This window comes from Scyliorhinus canicula, chromosome 19 (assembly GCF_902713615.1).
Source record: "Scyliorhinus canicula chromosome 19, sScyCan1.1, whole genome shotgun sequence".
In the NCBI taxonomy this organism is placed as follows: Eukaryota; Metazoa; Chordata; class Chondrichthyes; order Carcharhiniformes; family Scyliorhinidae; genus Scyliorhinus; species Scyliorhinus canicula.
In genome coordinates this window covers 38,619,096-38,635,438 of record NC_052164.1, presented here as the reverse complement: position 1 = coordinate 38,635,438, position 16,343 = coordinate 38,619,096, and the positions used below count along the sequence as shown (strand labels likewise).

At 48.5% G+C, this 16,343-nt stretch overlaps 1 protein-coding gene across 1 annotated transcript in view; it reads right to left on the bottom strand.

Moving 5' to 3' along the window:
• The window catches only part of LOC119954309 (integrin alpha-8-like), a 194,029-nt gene that overhangs the window by 60,646 nt on the left and 117,040 nt on the right, over positions 1 to 16,343 (bottom strand). Inside the window, exons 16-20 of the mRNA XM_038779427.1 lie at positions 10,340 to 10,395; positions 9,069 to 9,220; positions 6,956 to 7,093; positions 3,214 to 3,281; positions 1,425 to 1,572 (exon numbers count right to left, since the gene is read on the bottom strand). Coding sequence (XP_038635355.1) covers positions 1,425 to 1,572; positions 3,214 to 3,281; positions 6,956 to 7,093; positions 9,069 to 9,220; positions 10,340 to 10,395 — 562 coding nt within the window. The remainder of the gene's footprint in view (positions 1 to 1,424; positions 1,573 to 3,213; positions 3,282 to 6,955; positions 7,094 to 9,068; positions 9,221 to 10,339; positions 10,396 to 16,343) is intronic.

Sequence of the window (16,343 nt, the reverse complement as noted above, 5' to 3'; positions counted from 1 at the left end):
CTTGATCCAGGGGTACCGTCGGCTGGCACTGCCCTTGCCAGCGGTACGCTTTGCAGTCCCCGTCCGGCACCCCTGTAGGGGCTACAATGGCCATTGTCCTTGGGTGGGCCGCCTGATGCCCCTCTTGTGGGTGGTGGCTGGATGGGGGGGGGGGGGGGGAGGGCTATGGCGAAGGGTGGTGTGCAGGGATGGTGGGGTGGGTGCACTCATTGGGCCGGTGGCACTCTGCGGAACCAAAGCCAAGGTGGGTGGTCAGTGGGTTGCGCAGCAAGATGGCTGCCTTGCCGGCCGTGTCTATGGCGATCTGTGCTTGGGCACTGCCACAGTCCTGTAGGGGGTCAGCCCGGCCCCACAGCCCTTTTCCCCATCACCACAACCACCCCCCAAAGCCCTGGAAGGACACGCCCACCACCCCAGCCAGCCTGTGCAGAATCAGGACTGGCAGCCCACAGTCATGCCTCTCCTTGTCCTACCTCCTCTCTCTCCCTCACCAGCCATGATGCCAGTTTCATGATTTTTAAAAGCACAAATGATCCTCGCCATTGGGAATTGGGCCCATTGGACGTGGAGAATAGCGGAGGACCCGTAGAATATCAGGTCAGGCCGGCTAATGATGTGCCAATGGCGTTTACTGTAAGTGCGTTCTGGAATCCATTGACGCCCGTGTCGAGGCGATGGAGAATTGCGATTTGCCTTTAAATTGGCACCCACTGTGATTTTGGCATCGGAACCGATTGTCCGCCCATTCGCGTTTCCCGATTCCGGCGTTAGCCGACGGAGAATCACGCCCAGAGGCTATGATCAACACAAATCAATCAATATCAGTGTCAACCACTAGATGGATTTGGTAGTCAAAGTTCATGACAAAGGAAGAGATGTTGAAAGAGCAGAGCTAATGTAAATGGAAGGAGACACCCAGACAGAAAGAAAAAACCAGATAGGTTAACTGAAAGTGTGTAGGAAGAAAGAGAACATAAGTTGTTGCTTTCATTATTTCTCATCAACTGCTGATAGTTTTGTTAAACACATATCAGTGTTAAGGAAAAACATTTTTTTTACAACTCTGGCATATGTGTTTTGGTTGTAATTATAGTAAAACCCAAAAGCATCCCAACCTGTTTAATTTTTAGATATTGTTGATGTTGGGAGATGGTAATGTCCAGTGAGCGGGAAGGGGGTCAGCCAATGTCTGTCCAATGCATGCCCACAATAAACACACCCTAAAAGAATATGTTAGGTGCTCTTTCTTTAAACCTTCAAAGTACCTGGATCGATGCCAATGGGGCTGTGCCAGTGAATAGTGAAATAGACATTTGATCATAAGATCACCCCCCCCCCAAGTATTTAATGTAGTAAAATCCACTAAAAGGTTAGTGAATGGAGCCCTGTATGATACACACATAAATTAATGATGCTGCCCATACCTTATTGTCGCGCACAACACTTATGAAGTCTATTTGCTGAGGGATGGGGATATGGAGTTCTGTCTCATAGGCGTTGTCTGCATGATTGGCTGCACTGATACTCACAGTGAGCGGATTTAATTCACCAGCCAGCAGAAGCTTCTTATCTCTGTGGAATAATTGAGAGAAACTCGGTCATAAATGGCTTCCAGGTTTCCTCATCCATCAAAAACATGGAGATTCCCAGTGAGGTGAGGTCTCCTCCAAAAGGTATATTTATTTTTTTCCCTCTCTCTCTCTCTGTCTTTCTCTCTCTCCCTCTTGAGATTTTTCTGGGGCCTGATGACTTGGCCAAGCGGCCATCTGCCATGCCTGGCCCTGAACAGCGATTGTCAATGATCCATTTGACCCTGGGATCTGGATCCTGTCCACTCACACCTCCTTTGCAACAGGAGCCATTGGATAGTGGCTCGGAGGTTTGGTGGATTTCTCAGCTCCTGAACCCCGTCATTGATCCGTTCATTGACAGTCTCACCAGTGCCACCCCAGGCTGTGATTGGCATTGACCAAAGTGATGCCATTTGGAATAATTGCCTTGAGCTGTGCTGTGCAGTGTGCCATCTCGTGATTCTGAAGCCTGAGCTGTGGCATTGGAGTGGGTGCTGAAGTGGAAACATGGAATTTCTAACTGGCAGGGAGGGCAAAATAGATCAGGGTCCTCTGAGTGCTTGAATCCAGGATACCAGTGGAGGCCAAAGAGGAGGTTACTGAACTCTATGTGCACTGCAGGATGGACTGTGACTCTGGAATTCACCCAAGTGGGAGGAAGCTAAAGGGGCACTGGTTCCCTGAAAAATTATTTGGGAAGCTTTTTTTCTTGAGCTGAGGAAAAAGGCCAGAACAGATATTTCCATCATTGTATGTTAACAGGTTGTACTTGGATAGCACCTTTAACATGGCAAGGTACTTCACAGGAGTGTCACAAAGGAAAATGTAACACCAAGCCACTTAACAAGATATTAGGACTGGATACCAAAAAATTGTTCAAAGGGGTAGGTATTCACGACTGTGGTATAGTTGGAAGGTGGATGGGGGCTGGTTTAGCTCCGTCCGCTGGACAGCCGGTTTGTGATGCAGGGCAAGGGCAGCAAGTGTGGACCCAATTCCCGTAGCGGCTGTGGTTATCCATGAAGTCCCGCCTTTTTCCTTGCCCCTCACCTGAGGTGTGGTGATCCTCAGGTTAAATCTCCACCAGTCAGCTCTCCCCCTCAAAGGGGAAAGCATGGACCATATTCACTGATGCACTAATATCATCAAACTCTCTGGGTAGGATAGTCATCTGGGACTATGGAGGAACGGGAGGCAGGAGTCAAAGATGGTTAGGAAAAGAATTCCAAAGCTTCAGACCAACTCAGCTGTAGGTACAATGAAAATCATCATAACCTGATAATGTGTTTCAGCATGATTCACATGAAAAGCAGAGCATGTTAGTAAGTGAGCAAGTAACACGTCTTCAGATACATTTTTACGAAGGTCATGCCCGTTTTAGAAATAGCGATTATAGGAGACCACAAAGAAATTAAAGAATGCATTTGGCTCATTTTAAAATTAAATGCTCTCCAAAGGATCTTTACTCTACGCTGCAAGTTTCAAATGCATTCATAAAAGTTTGATCAAAGGACTTTCAAGAAGCGATATATTTCTGGTCAGTAATTATTTATTCCTTTTCATGGGGAATGGTTTTTGAATCTTCTTGGGAGAGACAGCCATCAGAGTGCAGCACAGAACCAGAAGCAAGAAACACACTTACGCTGTTGCAGTCAGGTGGAGATCTGGGATACATACTCCATCACTTCCACACTCCAGTAGGATACTAGTCTGTAGCAGAGAGAACAAAATATATATGGTCTTTCTTCAATTTTACATAGAATTTACAGTGCAGAAGGAGACCATTCAGCCCATCAAGTCTGCACCGGCTCCTGGAAAGAGCACCCTACCCAAGGTTAACACCTCCACCCTATCCCCATAACCCAGTAACCCCACCCAACACTAAGGGCAATTTTGGACACTAAGGGGAATTTATCATGGCCAATCCACCTAACCTGCACATCTTTGGACTGTGGGAGGAAACCGGAGCACCCGGAGGAAACCCACGCACACACGGGGAGGATGTGCAGACTCCGCACAGACAGTGACCCAAGCCGGAATCGAACCTGGGACCCTGGAGCTGTGAAGCGATTGTGCTATCCACAATGCTACTGTGCTGCTTCGCTCTTTTATGATTAAAGCTGTCTGCCGATTTGGGGAAAGATTCAGAGTTGGGCAGGAAGAGACAGAGGCCAGGATTTTCTGCCACCTCCCCCCTCCCCTGCACGATGTGTTTCCCAGTGGTGGATGTAGCGGCGGAGGTGGCTTGCCGTTTGCCGACTGCGGGAACTTCCGGTCCTGCTGAGGACGACGGCACTTTGTATGGCAAGCCTGCCCTGCTGCCGGGGAACCTGCCGCTTTGATGGATGGAAGGGGGGGTTTCTGCCACCGGTGGGATCAGAAGATCTGGCCGGTAAGAGGGAACGGGAAATCCCACCCAGAGAGTTTGATGGTATTAGTGCATCTGTAAATATGGTCCATGAAAAGAAGAGGTATAAAAAAACGAATGTGCATCCTCGCGCATGAATCACAGAAAACCAACATCAAGGTACAGCAGCTAAAGGGATGGAATAGAAAAGTAAGCAAATGTTGCTGCAACTGTACGAGGCATTGGTGAGGCCTCACCTGGAGCACTGTGCACAGTTTTGGTCCCCTTATTGGAGGGAATATGTAGTGGCATTAGAGGCATTTCGGAGGAGGTTCATGAGATAGATTCCTGAGATGAGGGGTTTGTCATATGAAGTGAGGTTGGGCAGTTTCGGCCGATCCTCTCTTGTCTTTAGAAGAATGAGAGGAGATCTAACTGAGGTATATAGATGATAAAAGTTATTGACAAAGTAGACATAGAGTGGGACAATCTAAAACTAGAGGTCACAGTTTTAGGGTAAGGGATGTTATATTTTAAATAATGACTTATCTAAAATATATATATTACTCTTGAATCCACCAGGATGATAAAATGACCAATAGTCTTTCGGGCGCGATTCTCCGCCCCCCCCACGCCGGGTGGGAGAATAGCGGGAGGGCCTCCCGACATTTTTCACGCCCTCCCTTCACGCTCCCCCCTCACGCCTGACCCACGCCACGAATCGGCGCTCGCCGTTTTTTACGGCGAGCAACGATTCTCCGAGGCTGATGGGCCGAGCGGCCGGGCCTTCGTGCCCGTTTCAACATGGCAGCAAACACACCTGCTTGCTGCCGTCGTGAACCGGGCGCCAGATGCCCGGTTGGGTCATCTGGGGGCCCGATTGGCACAGCAGTACCACGGCCGTGCCAAGGGTGCCGTGCATCCGTAATGGACGCACTCTTTTCCCTCCGCCCCCCCGCAAGATCAAGCCGCCACGTCTTGCGGGGCGGCTGAGGGAAAAAACAGCAACTGCGCATGCGCGGGTTGGCGTTGTCCAACCAGCGTATGCGCGGCTCATGTCATCGGCTGCGTCAGCCGGCATGACGCTTGGCGTGCGGCCTTGACGACCGTCGTCAAGGCCGCGCCGCCGTGATACATGGGGCCGCGCTCCTAGCCCCGCCCGGGGGGTAGGATTGGCCCCGGAAGTGGCCGTGAAGGCTGCCGTGGGTCACGGCCTGTCACACGGCAGCCTTTACGATTCTCCGCATTTGCGGAGAATCTCGCCCGAACTATTTAATGAGCAATAAAATAATAAACTGTGAGTCCTTTTACTTAATACCAAACTAACAATAAAGTACAATACAGATAACTACATAACTATACACTATTCTAACAAACTAGTTCTAACTTCTCTCACTCTAGCTATGCTATGTCTCGCTTGTTCACTGTTCTAATATCATCTGTCACCTGACGAAGAAAAGATGGGAAATCAGTTCTTATAGTATCTGACTGTGAGCCATTTAGTGTTGAAATGACTGTACTACATTTACATACATTGATCATGTATATTCATATTTGAATATCACTACAAGGGAGAGCAGATTTAAAACAGAGATGTGGAAAAATTATTCAAAGGGTGGTGAATTCGCTACCCCAGCGTGCAGTGGATGCCGGGACACTGAGTAAATTTAAGGAGGTGATTTCTAATTAGTAATGAGTTGAAACTTTATAGAGAACGGGCAGGAAGTGGAGTTGGGGCCAAGATGAGATCAGCTATGATAGTATTGAATGATGGAGCTGGCTCGAGGGGCTGAATTGCCTCCTCCTGCTCCTAGTTCTTATGTTCTATAAGACTCAATTAAGCATTTTAATCAGGATGGACAAACTTAGTGGCACAAATAGAGATAAATGGGTTAGATATAATCACCATTACAGAGACATAGGCTGGGATTTACCAGCCCTGTCATGGCAGGACCCACGGCGGCCCAGTCATACGCCATTGACTTTCAATGGGACTGGAAACTCCCGCCCATGGTTACATAGAAACATAGAAAATAGCAGCATGAGGAAGCTATTCGGCCCTTGGAGCCTGCTCCACCATTCATTATGATCATGACTTATCATCTGACTCATTAGGCGAATCCTGCCTCCCCTCACATGCCCTTGGATCCCCTTCACCACAAGTGCTATATCGAACTGCGTCTTGAAAACATACAATGGGCGCGATTCTCCGCTCCCATGCCGGGTGGGAGAATCGCGGGAGGGCCGCTCTGGCACCCCCCGCGATTCTCCCACTCCCCCCAAAATGGCGTGTCGCGTTCTGCGACACGCCGCTCGGAGAATCGCGGGCCGCCGTTTTTCACGGTGACACACGATTCTCCGACCCGGATGGGCCAAGCGGCCTGTTTCCCTTTTGGAGAATCGCACCCTGTGTGATTGCGACCCACTCCAATGTGGTACTGAGCTGCTCTGTGTCCTCCTCATTGAGCATTTCTATCTGGAGTTGCACCATCTGCTGCATATCCCCCACTGGCAGCCAGCCCATGGTTGCTGAGAGACGCGGTCCACACCATGTCAGGAGACCGGACTGTACAGATCTCGCAAGAGCTCCCGGAGGGCAATCCTGCTGGTGTAGGGGAGGTAGTGGTCTGACCCCAGGGCGTCCGCCCCCAGTCCTGCCGTATCTTCCTGATTTACATTCCGGTTGCATCAACAGTTTCTCATTGCCACGTTCCCACCGGCAGAGTTTTAGTGTTGTTCAAAAACGGGAAAAGTGGAAAACATGGGGCATCTGATTAATTGTGGTCCCGACGTTGAAGCGGTGTAATGTAAACCTGGGACTGTTCTGGCAAAACTGGGGCATCTGGACATCCTAAAGTGGGGCAGGAGGTGGAGGGGGTGGTGTTGTGGTGGGTGGGGAAAGAAACCTGGATATTCCTGACCTGGGTTACTTACTGAGCAGCGCACTTACACATTGAGTCACACGGCGCATTGTTTTTAGGTTTCCTCCGAGAGGTCAAATTTATTCCTTCAGTGAGCTCCGCAATGACCACTTTACCTGCTTTGTCACCTTGACTTGACTGTGAGGACTCAACACTGGCGTCAGGCTGCCAGAACTCAGCCTCTGCTCCTCAGATATACTGCAGTTCAGAGTCACAACAATTGGACTCAGCTTGTCTTTAAACTCTTTTTCATGCTGTGAAAAACAATGAGGGGAAGTTGAATTTGCGGTGTTAAGGATCGAGAGTACAGACTGATCCCCTCCATCTCTACACCTCCCCCTCCCATCCCCCATACCCCAGTGTACTGCAGATTACCAACAATTCCATGTGGTCCAGGAGATGGTAACTCTCAATATTTTGGGGATCTGGGGGCAGCATAGCAGGCTTTAGCATGAATACATTCAGATTGCCGACTTTTGTTAAGACGTCTTCCTGGAGGTTTCACCCACATGAGCTTTGAAACCTATGAGCCCCCAAGGGGACTTAACAGCGTGGATGCTGAAAGAATGATTTCCCCTTGCAGGAGAGACCGGGACCAAGGGACACAATTTAAAAATAAGGGGTCTCCCATTTAAGACAGAGATGAGAAGATATTTTTTTCTCCCTCAGAGGCCTTTGGAACTCTCTTCTCCAGAGAGCAGTGGAGGCAGGGCCATTTAATGTTTTTAAGTCTGAGGTAGATTGATTCCTGACTAACAAGGGAGTCAAAGGTTATCAGGAGGTCAGAATGAATCAGATCAGCCATAATGTTATCGAGTGGTGTGGCAGGCTGAATGTCCTGCTTCTGTCTCTAATCCATATGTTGCATGAACTCCAACTCCCTCGCCTACTTGAACAACCAGCTCCAAGATGTTTCACAACTAACAAAGAGAAGTGTTCAAAGACGGATATTCTCCGTTGTATCTCCTGGGTTGCTCGTAACAGTCCCGAAGACTGACCTCTAATTTTTGGAGGCTTTCGCACAATGCCGTAGGGCTGGCAACCCTACGTTACACATCGGATTCCTGTGACGTAGAACTGATCTCCAAATCTGCAAAGTTCCTTTGTGTTTGTGTTTGGGTGGAAGGAAGGGGACGAATTTAAGATGACACATTCATTGGGATTTGTGGAGGGAAACAAAATAACTTTAGCTTGTGCTGCCACTAACTTCCTGTTAGTGGCGCTGTTTGTCCAGGTTAAACCACTGCTCTCAGCAGCTCCACCCGCAGATACTTTGTGGTTCTGCAGCCCTAATATAATTATGTGACGACTGTGTTCAGTATATCTTGACCCATTTGATTTTGATGCCTGCTCTCTTAAAAGACAGTTTTAAAAAGAAAAGTTGTGAGATACCACAATTTTGCAAATTTTATAAGAAAAAAATCAGCAAACTGATTTCTAAACTTAACTATAATCATACAAATGCATAGCACATAAGGAGATTTTTGGTCCGATCATATCTGTGCTGGCTCTTTGGAATAGGTCACACTCTCCTGCTTTTCCCCATAGCCCAGAAAATCTCACCTTTTCAAGTAGATATCCAATTCCCTGATGTAAGATACTGTTTAATTCACTGTTTTTGCAGGTAAAGCGGGGCAGATAAACATGGTGTACAAAAGATCAGCCACAGAGGAACCGACCGACACAGAGAGAGGACCTAGTGAGGTTTAACCGGGCCCTTGTAAATGGTTATTCTTATAATTAAACGTCTTCTTTTGTTTACTCGTCTGACTCCCCTCGCCTTTATTAAAGAGCCATTCGGCCCATTGGGATCCTCTGAAAGTGCATGATGCCCAGGCTTGCTTCCCCACCCCATCCTCATGACCCCACCAAACCTGCACATCCTTGGACATTAAGGGGCAATTTAGCATGGCCAATCCACCTAAGCTGCACATCTTTGAATTATGGGAAGAAAGGGGAGCACCCGGAGGAAACCCATGCAGACAGGGGGAGAACATTGCGAACTCCATACAGACATTTTCCAAAGGTTGGGGGATAATGAATGTCGTTGCAGTTGAAAGAGAGTGGGGGTGATTCTGCATCTGTTTCTTGCTGCTCTTGGTTTGGGATTGCCCTCTGTTGAAACTGGATCAATATTGCAAAAGACACTCTATTGTCCAAAGCTGACCTCTTTTAACCGTCGCGAGTTCATAAAAATTGACGAGCAAAAAATGAAGCGCAGTCAGATACCCTGAGGTAGGCGGTGAAATTACGGCAAGTAGTCTCCTTGTTTCCCATTGGGAGAAGCTGAAAATTTTCCTGGGATTGATGCGAATGTAGAAAGAGGGTTCGTCTCTGGGTCTGCTGTTTGTTTTTATCCAACTCAACTTGAGCATTCAGTGCTTGAAACACAAGAGATTATAAACAGTTAATAGCCACCCATTGATAGAATGAACATAGTGGGCTGATTTCTCCCAGCAGCCCAGGGGTTTCCCGACGGTGTGGGGCTGCCCCACAATGGGAAACCCCATTGACCAGCCGGCGAAATGGAGCATCCCGATGGTGTACTGAACCAGAAATCTGGGAGTGATGGGACGGACGGACCCGCCCAATATATATTGTGTGGGCAAATAGGCGGGGTTCTCTATCCTGGGAAGCCCGGAATGCGCTCCCCGATGGGACGGAGAATTGGATGAAAATCGGGATCGGTGTCAGGCGCTGATCTGAACACAATGCTCCAAACGCCCGCTGATGGCATGAACGAGGTCCACGATGCACGCCAGCAGGGGGGATCTAATTGACCCATTTGTATCTATTTAGTGAGCCCGGTGCCCTATGCTCCAGCCTCCCGCGATTCTCCAGTCGCTGTGGCCGGGAATCACGTGGGCGCGGATCACTTGTAGTCTCAGCAATCATGAACCTGATGGGCAACCCCATGGCTCACCGTGAGGTCCACCACGCCAGTGCCACACTGATAGAGACAACCTCAGCCTATCCGATGTGCTGCCTGCCCCCTCTAGCAGACCCCTCCCAATGCCCCCCCCTCAGGGACCTCTGTAATAGGGTGCCCCCCCACCCCCCACAGGCACCCTTGTATTCCATGCCATCCAATAACTAACCAACTCATCATGCACACTGGAACTACTTCTACACATTATTATCGAAGTATATGTTAAAATTGATGGCCATGGGTAAACAGAATAGCAACATACAATGGAATTAATCACCATACAGTTGCCGCTCACCATTGTTGGGCGAAACGCAATTTGGGCCGCTGGTGAGATTTTCAGCTCCCAACACCAAACCCGTGAAAGGAGAGCGGGAAGTGCCGGATATCGTTTACAGTAGAACGCATTAACTGAAGCCATGCAAACTGCCCTTGTCCCTGCCCAGGGTGGTATCAGCAAATAAAACAGACTGACGAGGAGAAAAGAGGAAGGGGGAAACCGGCAAGATGGAAAGAGTGGAAAAGAAATGTGGGAAGATAATAGTTGAATCAAACTCTTTCAATGTCTGCTCACCAAATTGCTGCCCAATACCATATCCTTTCATTTTTACGCAGACCTGCACTTCGAAACTAAAAGACAACATAAAATATGTTAAACCCAAGTCACACGTCAATCTTCTTAAACAGAGATGTTTTAAATACATTATCTAGTATTTCCTGCCTTTAAATCATTCATCTTTCCAAGTAAAGGACTGTTCACCTATTCCGTCCTCCCCAAGTCACTGCTCTCTAATCCCATTCTCCTTCTCACTCCACATACACCCTCACTTTCCTCCCTATCAAGCAATTTTAAAAATAATTAACTTACCCTCATGCAACAACAGCCCTGTGGTAGAGAATTCAGCATCATAGGCACTCAAAATCTTTAAAATTATATTTATGATTATCCTGGATTTGCGCTCCGTCATTTTCATTTCTTTTTTGGTGTCTTCTTCTTCCCAGAAGGCTGACCTCTCTGGATCTCCACTTTCTCCCCGTGACTACCTGGGTTTCCCCTGGGTTATCCGGTTTCTTCCCACAAGTCCCGAGAGAAGTGCTTGTTGGGTGAATTGGACATTCTGAATTCTCCCTCTGTGGACCCGAACAGGCGCCGGGGTGTGGCAACTAGGAAATTTTCACAGTGTGGTGAATGTGATTCACACTATATATTGTGGCCAATATCACTCCATGTATATATGTTTGTTATCTACCCATTGTAAGTGCAGTTGCACTATCCGACCACCAGGGGGAGTCGCTCTGGGAGTACGCGAGAGTTTGTACTGGGCTCCTCCCTTGGCTCCGCCCAGGACTCCTCCCCCTGGGACCGATGTATAAAGATCAATGCCTTAGAGCCAGCCTGCCATTTCACCTGAAGTTCAACGACGAATAGGCTGGCTCTATTGTAAGTGTATTAAAGCCTCTGTTCAGATCCAACTACACGTGTTCACTGAATTGCTGGTTCCATCACACAGTAACTTCATTGCAGTGTTAATGTAAGCCTACTTGTGACACTAATAAAGATTATTATCATTTCCAGGTCTGCCTGTTCTGGGCTGCTCTCACACGCATCCAGTCCATGATCCATTTTCTCCTCTGAATCCCCTCCCACTACGTTTTTTATCGAGCTTCCTGTAGAATGTGTATTCATGTGTATGTTACCATGATCGGTACACAGAAAGTGACGTGCCGGTAGTGTGGGATTTCTCACCCAGTGTGACTACAGGCAAAGTGTGTAAGAGCTGCTGAAGATCTTATAGTAAACCATTTAGGTTGTCGTCCTCTGTCATCATTCCTACACAACCCAGCAACTTCACATGGTGTCAGGCGTTGGCCGAGATGGCACAAGGTGTTTGCCGCATCGACCCGCTCATCTTCGGTGAGATCATCGCCGACAATTGGAAAAAGTTTGAAAACGAATAACATGTATACTGCCATGCCTGTCTCTCAGATAAATCAAAGAAAGTACACGCGTACACGCGTGGCGGGCCTGGAGATGGTCGGAAAATCTGAATCCTTCATCTTCCAAGGGGAGGAAGACCAAGCGGATCCTGAGGCACTATGAAAATAATTTGAACAGATATGTGCGCCTGTAAAAAATATCATCATGGACAGACATGTTTTAACACCACTATCCAGAAACTCAATGAACTGGTTCAGTCATATAGCTTAACATTGACAATTCTGGCAAAAATTGCATGTTCGGTACACTCACGAACTCATAAGAAACCGTATGGTGGAATACACAGAACAAAAGGTCACGTTTGAATCCAGCCATTAGTATCTGCATGCTAACTTAGCAGTCTGAGAAGATTGCCAAGGAATTAAGGAGAGAAACAGAAGTTTTCTTGGTGCAGAACACATCCTGCAGGAAGTGCAACGGCCAGTACCCGGAAAAAAGGAGCACATGCTTCGCATTTAATAAGCATTGCAACATCTGTGGCAAATGAAATCACTTTGCCAAGTACTCTAGGTCAAAGTCACAGCAACTTCCCACTGCCACAAGACACGATGCAGCCGGCTACCCCTCTGAGGCTCGGAGCATGAACCAAGTGAATGAACTGGAGGTGAATCAAAATAACCAGTTCATTGAACCCCTTAAAATATCCGACTGCCGAAGTGTTGAAATATTCACAACGTTAAACATTACTCACAGCAACGCCAAATTTAAAGTCAAAATCAACACTGAGGTAAAAGTCAAAGTATTGTCGAGGCTGCTTGTGTGGGAAATCAAGCCCATTGCTGGAGTAGATTCCATCAACAAAGTAAATCCTGTTTCATATGGTGGACAAACTATATGCACGGAAAGCATTGTCGCCCTGAGCAGCACGCAGGGCCGGTTCCAGTTCCACGTAGTCAACAAGGACGTCAAACCGCTGCTGGGTCTCCAGGACAACATTGCACTGGGGCTCATCAACCTTGGTTTGAACGTACACATCCTACAGCATCAAGCCCCAGAGATACTAGAATACAAAGACTTGTTTGACGGTGATATTATTGGGAAGCTGCCCGTCCTATATCACATGTGACTGGATAGCTCAAATAACATCCACTGTCTGTGCTCAAAGAAGAGTATCTCTTGCCATGAAACAGAAGATAGTCAACAAACTGGATAGAATGACAAAACTGGGTGTCATGGTCCCCATAGCCAAGTGTGGGCTTCTTTGATGGTAGCTGCGGTAAAGAAAGATGGCACTGTCAGGATCTGCATCAACCCAGTTCACCTGACTAAAGCATTTCTGAGACCCCATCATCCTAGGAAGAGTGTTGAACAGGTCCTGGCTGACATTTCGAATGCTCAGGTTTTCAGTATACTGGATTCAAAGTGTGGATTTTGGCAAATCCCGCTGGATGAAGAATCTTCGAATGCGCCAGAGAATGTCTAGTTCATGACTAGTTAAGATTTATTAAATTTACAATAACGTGGGAAGGAAAGCAATTCTAATACTACTAAACCTTGAACTGTTGATAATTATAACATGAGAGCTAATACAAATCCACAACAAATTCTCATCCAGACCCCCCACCTGAGGCTGCAAGGTCACCTGATATATCTTTACTGCCACCTGCTGGTTGGATGTCTGACATGTGAACATACAGAATTGCTCATGTATATCATTGCAAGGAGCACCCCAATGCTGCATTCAACAAACTCCAGGATCTGCTGTCAACACCTCCGATGCTACAATACTCTGATGTCCGAGCACCTGTACTCTTAGCAGCAGATGTCACTCAGCATAGACTTTGGATTCGGAGCAATGTGCATCCAGAACGGCAGCCCTGTGGCTTTTGCATCAAGCACTCTCACTGACATGGGAACTCGTTAAGCCCTGATCGAGAAGGAAATTTTTGCCCTTACCTTCGCATGCCACAAATTCTATGATTCATCAATGGCCACCCTGCCAATGGTGACACTGATCACTAGCCGCTCATCACCATCATTAAAAAGCCGCTCCGGGGTCCGCTGTTATATAAAGCGCCGGTAGCAAATGTAAGAACCAACCGAGTCCGGTCAGAATACTTCAGTCTCTATAGGGAGACAAGGCAGGGATGCTCCGCTCTCCCCATTACTGTTTGCCCAGGCCATAGAGCCCTTAGCGATGGCCCTTAGTTCATCGAATGCCTGGCGGGGGATAGTGAGGGGGTAAGTGGAGCACAGGGTCTCTCTCTATGTGGATGATTTGCTGCTCTATGTCACAGACCCGGTGGGGGGGATGGCCGAAATCATGGAGGTGCTAGGTGAATTTGGGCGATTTTCAGGCTGCAAGTTAAATATGGGAAAGAGCGAGATGTTCGTGACCCATGCACGGGGGCAGGACAGGAGACTGAAGAAGTTACCTTTTAAAGTGGTTGAGAGGAGTTTTAGATATCTGGGGATTCAAGTGGCTAAGGACTGGGGACAGCTTCACAAGTTAAACCTGGGCAAAGCGGGCGATCAAATGAAAAGGGACTTCTGCAGATGGGACATGCTCCCGCTGACGCTGGCAGGGACGGTTCAGATGGTGAAGATGACGGTTCTTCTGAGACTGCTCTTTTTTCAATGTCTCCCGATTTTTGCCTCAAAGGTTTTTTTCAGGGAAATAAACACGGCGATATCGGGTTTTGTGTGGGCGGGTAAAACTCCGAGAGTAAAGAAGGCACTCCTGGAACGGGGTCACGGAGAGTGGGGCTTGACCCTCCCGAGCTTTATTAACTATTACTGGGCGGCCAACATATCGATGGTCAGGAAGTAGGTAGTGGGGGTGGGGTCGGTTTGGGAGCGAGTGGAAGCGTCATCCTGCAAGGGTATGAGTTTGGAGGCTTTACTAACACGCCTCTGCCGTTCTTGCTGGCTCGGTACTCTACAAGCCCTGTGGTGGTGGCAGCTCTAAGAGTGTGGGGGGGAATGGAGGCAGCACGTGGGACTGGAGGGGGGGTCAGTGTGGTCACTGATCTGTGACAACCACCTGTTTGCCCTGGGGGGGAGGGCTGGATGGGGGCTTTAAGAGATGGCAGTGGGCAGGGATTGAGAGATTTGGGGACCTATTCATCCATGAGAGCTTTCCAACATTGGAGGCATTAGAGGGGGAGTTCGAGCTGCCGCGTGGGAACGGGTTTCGGTACCTTCAGGTGCGGGACTTTGTACGAAGGCAGGTTCCAAGCTTTCCTCGCCTCCCCCTGATGGGACTACAGGATAAGGTGATGTAAAAAATGGGGTTGGAGAGGGGAGGATTTCGGACATATTCAAGGAGTTGATGGAGTAGGGGGGGGCCGCGATCAGGGAGGTGAAGCGGAAGTGGGAAGAGGAGCTGGGAGGAGAGCTGGAGATCAAACAGTGGGAAAAAGCCTTGAAGAGCGTCAACTCATCCTCGTCGTGTGCCAAGCTTAGCTTGATCCAGTTCAAAGTGGCCCACAGGGCCCACATGACAGTAACCCGGATGAGCAGGTTCTTTGAGGAGGTTGAGGACAGATGTGGGCGGTGTGGGGGTAGCTTGGCGAACCATGTACACATGTTTTGGGCATGTCTGATTTTGAGGGGATTCTGGCAGGGATTTGCTGACGTTATGTCAGAGGTCCAGGAAGGAAGGGTAACTCCGAGTCCAGAACTGGCAACATTTGGGGTATCGGAAGAGCTGGGGGGGGGGGGGGGGGGGGGGGGGGGCAGGGGAGGTGGGGGAGAGGGAGGCCGATGTCCTGGCCTTCTCCACCCTGGTGGCTCGGAGACGGACTTTGCTGGGATGGAGGGACTCGGAGCCCCGAAAGGCAGGTGTGTGGGTCAGAGATATGGCAGGGTTTCTCAGTCTGGAAAAAAATCAAATTCGCCTTGAGGGGATCAATTCAGGGATTCGCCCGGAAATGGCAACCGGTCATCAAATTCTTCATGAAACAGTCAGCAGTAAAGAAGGGGGGGGGGGGGGGGGGGGAAGGAAAACAGGAGGCATGGCAATGTTAGATAAGGACAGGGAACTTAGTATACGGGTAATTAGGGGATAGGTTAGTAGGGGACATTGTTTACTGTTTTTTGTTTTTTAGGTGTTTGTGTGTGCTGGCCATGCGGTTCTTTAAGAAATGTTCATGTGTTAACCTGTGAAAATTGAATTCCAAATGCTTCAATAAAATATTTTCTGAATTCTGTCACCACACCTGCAGCGCATGCTGCTCAAGCTCCACTGCTACAACCTTAGTGTGATCGACAAGCGCAGTGAGGAGCTGCACCTTGTCAATGCCCCCTCTAGGGCTTACTTACCCACCACTGAGCACGCAGATCGTGAGGAGAACATTGATATTATGACAAGTCAAGTGCTGTCCTCCTGCAGAATTGAGGAACTCAGAACTGCACTAGGAATCGATCACACGTACAGGCAGCTCCATGACATCATGGTGAAAGGATGGCCGTGACGTCAAAACATCTCCATGAGCCCTGTACTTTTTACACAATGAAAGAGTAGTTAACTGTGCAAGATGGACTGATGCTGCTTGGCCAGAGGTTTATTATCCCCAGCTCTCTGCGGGAGTGGAAGGAGAAAATGGTAGGGCAAAGGAAACCATGCGCTGGGCCTCAA